Source organism: Chaetura pelagica, unplaced genomic scaffold (genome assembly GCF_000747805.2).
Source record: "Chaetura pelagica isolate M959 unplaced genomic scaffold, ChaPel_1.0 scaffold141, whole genome shotgun sequence".
Lineage (NCBI taxonomy): Eukaryota > Metazoa > Chordata > Aves > Apodiformes > Apodidae > Chaetura > Chaetura pelagica.
The window spans coordinates 1,194,536-1,203,030 of record NW_009952059.1 but is presented as its reverse complement, the minus strand read 5'-3'; the positions used below and the strand labels follow the sequence as shown (position 1 = coordinate 1,203,030).

The 8,495-nt window shown below is 53.9% G+C and overlaps 1 protein-coding gene across 1 annotated transcript in view; it reads right to left on the bottom strand.

Moving 5' to 3' along the window:
* The window catches only part of TRIM9 (tripartite motif containing 9), a 25,721-nt gene that overhangs the window by 12,909 nt on the left and 4,317 nt on the right, over window positions 1-8,495 (bottom strand). The window contains exons 4-6 of the mRNA XM_010004287.1: window positions 2,354-2,464; window positions 1,575-1,728; window positions 838-995 (exon numbers count right to left, since the gene is read on the bottom strand). Of these exons, the coding sequence (XP_010002589.1) occupies window positions 838-995; window positions 1,575-1,728; window positions 2,354-2,464 (423 nt within the window). The remainder of the gene's footprint in view (window positions 1-837; window positions 996-1,574; window positions 1,729-2,353; window positions 2,465-8,495) is intronic.

Below are 8,495 nucleotides of genomic sequence, written 5' to 3'. Positions count from 1 at the left end.
CCGCCCATGCCCAATCGGCTGAAGCACCCCTCTGTACCCCCGGTGGCAGGAATCCCACCCACATCCAAGCCCTTTCCCACTGCTGATGGGAGGAGAAGATGGAGGAATTGCCCTCAACTGACAAATTCCCTTGGTATCTCCTCACCCAGCCTCCAGCTCCTTTCTCTCTCCAGATCCCACCCACATCACCTCTCTTCCACCTTAACTCTGCCTGTGGGGTTCTTGTGGATGAATTCAGGACACATGATGGGCTGGTCCCTGCACCTGCCCTCGGTGGATGTGAACACACCAGGATAATTATCAGCGTGTCAGATTAGAGAAAAATCCTAATTTAATTGTCTAATTACATCAATTTAAAAGCCCTCAGGCTGTAAACACCTCTGCTTGCTGGCAGCTGGCAAACCAGGAGTCCTTCACAACAGTCAGCAGACTTTGCATGAAATGTGTAGCAACCTTAGAAGATGGAGCTCCAAATGCTCCCTTTGCATTTGCAAGTCATTGGTCACTGGAAGGGTATTCCCACCCCCTCAAAGAACCTTGCACCCCAAAAGAGCCCACAGCTTCTCTGCACCATCAGCTTCCAGTCTTGTGTTTCCAGGGAAGGAAAGAACTTGCAGAAAGTCTGGGGAATCACAGAACAGTTTGAGTTGGAAGGGACCTTCCAGATCATGCAGTTCCAACCCCTCTGCATGGGCAGGGACACCTCCCACCAGCCCAGGTTGCTCCAAGCCCCATCCAACCTGGCCTAGAACTCTTTGGCTGTTCCATGGTGGGGCAAGACTGGAGCCAGGAGCAACACCTTGGTGCCAGGACTGTCCCCTTGCTGCCATCACCTACCCTGAACTGGCCGCCGTTGCCATCATCCAGCTCCAGGATGTAGCCTTCCACCTGCACCGTGGACAAGGGGGGCTGCTTCCAGGACAAGGTGGCACTGTTGTTGTGGGTACAACACTCCTCGAGCTGCAGGATCGGGGGGGCCGGCACTGGGGAGGAAACTAAACCCCAATTAGTGCAACCCTGGCTGAGAGCAGCACGGGGAGGAGTGGGGGGAGCCCCCGGGGCACCCGGGGCAGGGAGGAGGTGATTTGTAGTAGGTGTAAAAGACTTTTTCTGGGATTAATCCAAGAGTATTGCCTCACAGAATCACAGAATGGTGTGGGTTGGGAGAGACCCTAAAGACTATCTACTTCCATTTCCCTGCCATAGGCAGGGACACCTCCCACCAGCCCAGGTTGCTCCAAGCCCCATCCAACCTGCCCTTCAACACTGCCAGGGATGGGGCAGCCACAGCTTCCCTGGGCAACCTGGGCCAGGCTCTCACCACCCTCAGAGCAAAGAATTCCTTCCCAATGTCCAAGCTAAATCCCCCCTCTTCCAATTTTAATCCATCACCCCTTGTCCTCTTACTACATGTCCTAGTAAAAAGTCCCTCTCCAGCTTTCCTGGCCCCTTCAGGCACTGGAAGGCCACTATGAGAAACCCTCCTCTCCTGCCCATTTCCCTGTGATGAGCTGGATGGAAGCCCTCAGCATGAGCAGAGATGGGCTTCTGAAAGGTGCTGGAAATGTTCTTACCTTTCATCTGCACGAAGTCGAGCTGATGGATGGACTGCAGCAGAGGAGCATTGTCAAGGTTCAGGTCGAAGTCCGTGGTCATCCGGGGTGTGAGTGTCCCCTTTCCCCACTGGTCCTCAGTTAAGTGCACTCTCCTGATGAGAGCATCTGAGATCTGGTGGCAAGGAACAGACTCAGCTTAGCCTTGTCCCAACCCTGCTCTCCTCTTTCCCTGTCCCTCCCAGGCTGCCACTTCTGCCCCTGACTGGGACATCACACGTGCTTTCCACTACTGCCCTTTGCTACAGGCTCAGGTTGGCAGAGGGACCACAGGAGCTCTGGAGACTATTTTAAAGGCAGAGTGTAGGAACCAGAGGGAGTGGCCCAGGAAGGAATGGTGGGATGCAGCTCTCCAGTGTTGGAGAAGCAAGAGACAGCATGTTATGATCACTGCTCCAGAGATACAACACTGTCTGCTGCAAGAAGTCATAGAATCAGAGACTGCCAGGTTGGAAGGGACCTCAAGGATCATCCAGTCCAACCCTTCTAGGCAGCAACATCTCAGCACCATGTCAAGCTGAGTTGTAAGTGTCCAGTGTGGGGTAAAATGTCCCTGGCCTGCTTCTGCTTCTGCTTCTGTTCCTGCTGTGAACCTGGAGGCAATGAGAGCTTGTCCCTTGATTTATGTCTGGAAAAGCTGCTGGGGACATCATCCTTAGTGCAACTCCCCTGACTCTACTGTGTTACTACCCCTGGGCCCTTTCCCCTTGCAGCCTGGACATGAGCAGCTCCACACTGACCTGCAGGAACCCGCTGGGGTCGTTCTCCTTGATGACCTCCAGGCAATATTCCATCAGGCCCGTGGTCTGGCGCAGCTTGACCGTGCAGTGGGAGATCTGGTCTCGCACCACCTGCCATGGGACAAGGAGAGCAGCATCACTTGGAACTGCTGGGTTTTGGGAGACAGGGAGAAAGGGGCTTCGGTGGGAACAGGGACAGGGCCACACCAAGGGAGACAGGGACTCACGGGGAGAGACAAAAGGCAGAACTGGCCAAGGCTCTTGCACCAAATTCCAGACCCCTGGAACAACAAGCCTTGTTCAGCTCAAAATGATCGGCCCACCTAATTACTCAAAGCAGTAGGGCAGCTCCTTGCTCTGTCTTTAGTTAAGACAGCTGATGAACTACACGCAAAGCCAGGACCTGCCTCCAGAGGCAGTGGGGCTCTCTCACTCCAGGGAGTGGGGGCTGCCCTACCCATCCCACCCATCCCCTGCCCTGGGCTCAGCCTGGGGGGAGGAGTGAGCCTGGTATTTTGGTTATTTCCAAGAATAATGAATGCAACCACCTCCCCCAGCTCCAGCTCTGGCTGAAGACCTGTTTGAGATGCTGATCTGCCCACCAGCTGAGACAGACCAGGCTGCAGAATCACCTCTTTGTCTCCCCCGGGGATGAGCTGGGAGGGAGCAGTGAGCTGGTGAGAGGAGAGAAATCCTGCAGCCCTTGGGGCAGGGCTCTCCAGCACACCAGGCTCTGCCCAGGCTGCACACTGCAGCACATCTTCTTGCACCCAGGGGAACATCTTTCAGCACCTGCAGGCTCTGGCTCTGCCCCAAAGCACTGAAGTCAGGCTCCAGTGTCACGAGGGTGGACTGGAAGGTTAGCTGGTGTCTCCCACTGAATCCCTGCAGGAGACAGATCTGCATCCTGTGTCAGTGAGATTTCTGCCATGGGACACTGGCAGAGCAGCTCACAAAGGGAGATTTTATGCTTTAGAGGCACATGCCCACAGCAGATAGTTTTAATTTTTTGCTTCTGGAAGAGCTTGAAAGCTGTGGAAGTTCTCCACTAGGACTGGAGAAACCTCCACAGCCCTGAAGATGCAGCTATTTCTGTTCCAGGCAATAAAGACAAGCTTCCCATCAGCAGCTGCAGAGAGAGGGGAAAAGCTGCAATAAGCAGCCATTAACACTCCTGAAAGCAGAGCTGCTCCTCAGCACCACAGCCACCCTCTGGAATGACCACCCTGGGCTGAGAAGCATCTCCTGCCTGCAGCCCTGCTGCTCAGAGGGGTGGGGAGGTGAGCACATGGCAGCTTCCTGCAGGGAACCTGCCTGGGTTTCAAGGGGGCTGGTGGGGGCAATAACTCCTGCAGGGCAATCAATCACATCATGTGCTGCTTAATTATAATTTAATCACCTCTACTTAATCACCTGGCAGGAAGAAAAGAATTAACAAGTCTTCCAACTTGGGACAACATATGCTTCTGTGAACCAAGCACTCTCCTAGCCAGCTCCTGATTTTTAGGGAGCAACCACCCCTTGCTCTTTTTAGCAGTCCCAGCCCAATATTCCCAGCCTGTGGCAGAGGGAAACTGGAGCAATCCCGGGTGCTGGAGAGGAGGCTGCAGCCAGAGCTCCCTGTGTCCAGCACAGACAAGGCAGCAGAGGGAGCTCCCATATTGCTCCTCTGGACCAGGAGGTGTGTAGGGAGCCTTGCAGAGATGATGGATGGCTCTGAGACCAGGCCAGGGGACAGCATGATCAGCTCACACTGGTTTTGGCCTCAAACCCGGTCATTAGAAGGAAGATTTCATTCAGCACCAGTTCCTAACACCTGAGTGCACTGGAATAGCTCTGCTGGGATGGAGCAGAGGCAACAGCCAGTCCTGGAGAGCTCGGCTCCTACAATGACCTCTTCTGAAAAGCCCCTGGGCTTCCTTTCTCCATAGGGATGGTGAGTCCTTCTGGCCAGGATCCAGAAGGTGCAGAGGGGATGCAAAGCTCTGCATTGACCTGCAGCCCCTGCCATGCAACAGAAAGCAGCCCCCTGCATTCAATTTAACCTCTTCTACCCAGAGAGGTGGTGCTGGGGGTTGTTCTGCTCTTGCAAGGGTTATGTGGATGTTGGGTCTCTCAGCTGCAGACCCTGGTGTAACACGAAGTGCGAGATGAGCCTAGTCTGTGGGCTCTGAACGTGCTGTTAGAGCATATCCTGACTGTCCTGACCAAGGTTTTGCCTTCCCTGCCTGCTGGGCTGCAGATGGGCAGGTAGGAAACCCCACCCTGAACCCCCAGCACAGCAGCCCCCTTCCTTCATGCGAGACCCCTCTCCAGGGAAATGCACATGCCACCAGAAAGACAGCAAAGATGGGATTGCTAAAACAATCTTCTTATCTTCTTTGTAGCTTAAATCTCTGTCTGCTTTGCCCAGGATAATGAATTTGTGAGCCTCTCCCTGCCCGAGTAGATGCTTTCAAAGTATTACCAGCAGAACTGCCATCTGCTACCACCAGCCAGCCAGGAGCCTCCAAGGAAATTCCTCTGCTCAGTGGAGACAGGCAGGATGTCCCTGGACAGCCCTGGGCACAGGGCTGGCTCCCCTGTCACTCATCACCCTCTTGGCCAAGGGACAAGGACACTGGTGAGGCAGAGGGACCTCCCACCACTGCTCCAGCATCAGCGGGAGCTTCTGGCACTGCCTGGGAGGAGGGAGCTGGGGGAGGGAGATGCCAGCCCTGCCTTTGCTCCTCTACCCTGCCCACTCCCTGGCAGCAGGGTGAGGTGAGGCCAGCCCCAGGCAGCTCCAGGCTCATTAATTACCGAGCTTCCTGGTGGATTATCCCTGCTAATCAAGGCTGCTCCCCAGTGGAAGCTCCTGCTGCTGCTGCCCCCGGGGGACCTGAAATCACCAAGGCATGTGGGGGCACTGAGAGCCAAGAAATCCCACTGAAATGGCTTTGTTGTTTTTTCTTTTTTCCCCCCACAAAGGTGGTTAAAGACCAGAACAGTCTCCAGCCTTGTTGACATTCAAACCCGGGGCCGTGGCTCTGTCCCTGTATCCCCAGTGATCCTGGTCTCCCCGGGGGACCCAGCCTCTGTTCTTCTGGAGAACTAGGGCATGAAGCAGCTCAGCTGCAGCACCCACACAGCAGGCAAACTGGCTGCACAAGCCCACGTTTCCCTTCACCCACCACCAAGCTGCTTCCAAGAGAAGAAGAGGGATCTTTGGCTGGGATCTAGTGGGGCTTCGTGGCTCTGCAGCTTCTGTGCTTCACGCAAGGGAGGTGGGATGCAGAAAGGAACTGTGAGACTCCATGAAGAGCTTTACGGAAATGAAAGGTCTTAAAAATAAGACATGAGCATCCCCCACACCTCTGAAGGCCCAGTTGAAACCCAGTGAGGCCAGTGAAGGCATAAAGTTTTCCAAGTGGCCTTAAGCATCCTGTGGTTCTCCTCGTGCATCAGGGAATTCCACTCTCTGGGGTGCCTCAGCTCCTGGTCACCCCAGGGGTGCAGAGTGTTTCAGTGGAGAGAGCTGAGAGCAAGACCTGGAAGTTCCTCAAGCCTTTGACTCGTGCAAGCAAATGAGGCTGTGTTGGGCTGAGGAACAGCCTCAGGAGGCCTCAGAGGGCTTGAATTCACCAGATCACCAGGAAAGCCAGGCTGCCATGAGCTCTGCATGGAGGTAGAGAGTTCACAAACCTCTCCTGAAACAGAAGAACACACTTCACTAAGTGGTGGCATCTTCTGGGAAAGGGCTGATGGCTCAGCTGGCGAGGGGACTTGGGCATCTTAATGCATTTTGTTTGTGGGAGTTTTTACCAAATGCCTTTTTTCTTCCCTTTAGGTGCCAAAGGAGGCAACAGCCAGAAACTCAGCTGCTAATTCCAGCCTACAAAAAGGACTTTTGTTTTGCACTCAGAGCAGCTCGTTGCTACCTTAAAATAGGAAATGTATTTCAAGAGCTTTTTGTCCCTGCACGATGACATGAACTATAATTTACATCTTAATACAGCTCCTAGAAGGCAGTAACATCACACTCATCTCTACTTAAGTGTCTTCCTCACCTTCTCTTTTTAGTACCTGGCTAATAACTGGTTTTCAAGGCACTCTGCCTCACTTGAACCTCAGCTCCTCAGTGTCTGGCATGAGTCCTACCAAGGATGTCACATGGAGATTATGGAGCCTCCTCAGCCAGGCACTCTGTGGTTGGGGTATGGTCACCTGCCCATTGTGGGGACAGAGGATGGTGCCACAGGGAGCTGGGCTGCTGCTTGTGCTTCACCACAGCACTGATGGAAAAATCCCAGATGGAAAAATTCCAGGGACAGATCCCCATGGTTTTGATTGTGCTGAATCCCATCACCACGTGTCCTCCAGGCAGAGCGTTTCCAGGTGGATGTTTCCATGGTGACTTGTCTCTTGCCACTGGGAGAGGAGGCTGGAGCTGGGAAAAGCAGAGTTGCTGCCTTCACAACCCTGGCAGCCTCCTGGAGACTCACACAAGCTCATTTTGATCAAAGGCACCAGCAAGTGTGGGGAGATGGGACACAGAGAGCTGGTCTCCAGACCAAAGAGAACCTCTGGAGAACACGGCACATGGAGAGATGCTCCAGAGGACAGACTTGATCCAGCTCTTCAACAAAACAAGCAGAAAGCTTGAGGGACATCAGAAAACCAGAGGCATCCCTGCAGCCTGATCACAGCTCTGCAGAGCTCCTCAGAGCTTCCCAGACCCCATGGCAGGGGTAAACTGGTGCAGAGTGTGGAGGGATTTGTCAGAGAAAGCTGAGGTCTGGTACCTGCCTCTTTGGGAAACAAGGCACCTGGTGATGGGCTCATCTGACCCCTGTGTCCTGCCTGGTGTTTCCATAAAGAACTGGCACAGTACAGGAAACCAAACCTGTGCTTCTGTCCTGTTTCTCATCCTTTCACACCAGTCCTGATCACTAGTGACCTAATCCAACAAGGGCCATCAAATTCCCTTGGGCTTCTTGGAAAATCCTGACTGTAACCCCTAAGGAAGGGTGATGGAGCAGCATTTCATCTCTGGAGACCTAGTGCTATGGACAGGAGCTCTTGGTGAGTGTTTTCTGTCTCATGAGCTCCCCTGGAGAATGTGACAACTGCTGCTTGGCTGCAAGGGCTCTGTGGTGAAATCAGAATGAAGACATCCTAGGTCCTGAAGGCCAGAAGAAGACCAGAATGGTGCACCACACTGCTGAGAGCTTAAAGGAGGTGCATGCAGAGCTCAGTCCATGTGTGCTGTGGGCTGAGGAGATTTCTTCCTGGGACAACACTTTACACTCTGTGTCCCCAGCACAAACCAGCCCATGCTCTAGAGCATCTTCCCTTGGGGAAGATCATACTGTTCCTTTGAAAACCAGGGTCAGCAGTGAAGAGCAGGACAGTCATGGAGGTCTGTCCTGGAGGTGGAGCAGTCACCTGGCCCCACTGCTCCTCCAGATGTTCTTTACAGCTCAGGTTCTTCATCTGAATCCAAACATAGGGGGGAGGTCAGGGAAAGACAGGGAAACATCCCTTCCAATTGAATTTCCTCCCAGACCTCTCCCCCACTGTGGAGCAATTAGTGTTTGCCCACAGACGAGCCTGGACTTGTTCCTGGCTCCATGAAATATGTGTCAAGCCAAAGTAGGTCAGTCCTGAAGCCAAACTGACCCCAACTCTGGGTGCTGCATGGAAATGGGAACCAGGACTCCCTGCTGAGAGGTGCCAATGGCTCCAGGCCAGCTGGCCAGCCCCCGTGTGCAGCTCCTGGAGCAGACTCAGCACCACAGAACCCTCCTGCCATGCAGCTCCCTCCCCATGGCACACAGGGAGCTTGAGGAGCTCAGTCTTGCAGGGATGGAGGCTCATGGGCTGATTTTAAGAGTCCAGTCTGAAACCCTGGGGCAGGAGCAGCACTGCCAGGGTGGTTTCCTCCTGTCCTGGCTGGTACCAAGGGTGGAAAGGGTGGGATGTACACATGCATGTGCTGGGGACACAGAAGATAGGGTAAGAACAAGCAGTGGGATGCAATTCCTTTCCTCTGGCCAAAAAAAGGGCAATACCTCTGTGGGTTGTGCTGAGCAGAGGAACTGCTTTGTGCTGCCTGGCTTTGTGAGAGTTTAATGAACCGTGTCCTGAAGGGGAAGAGGGA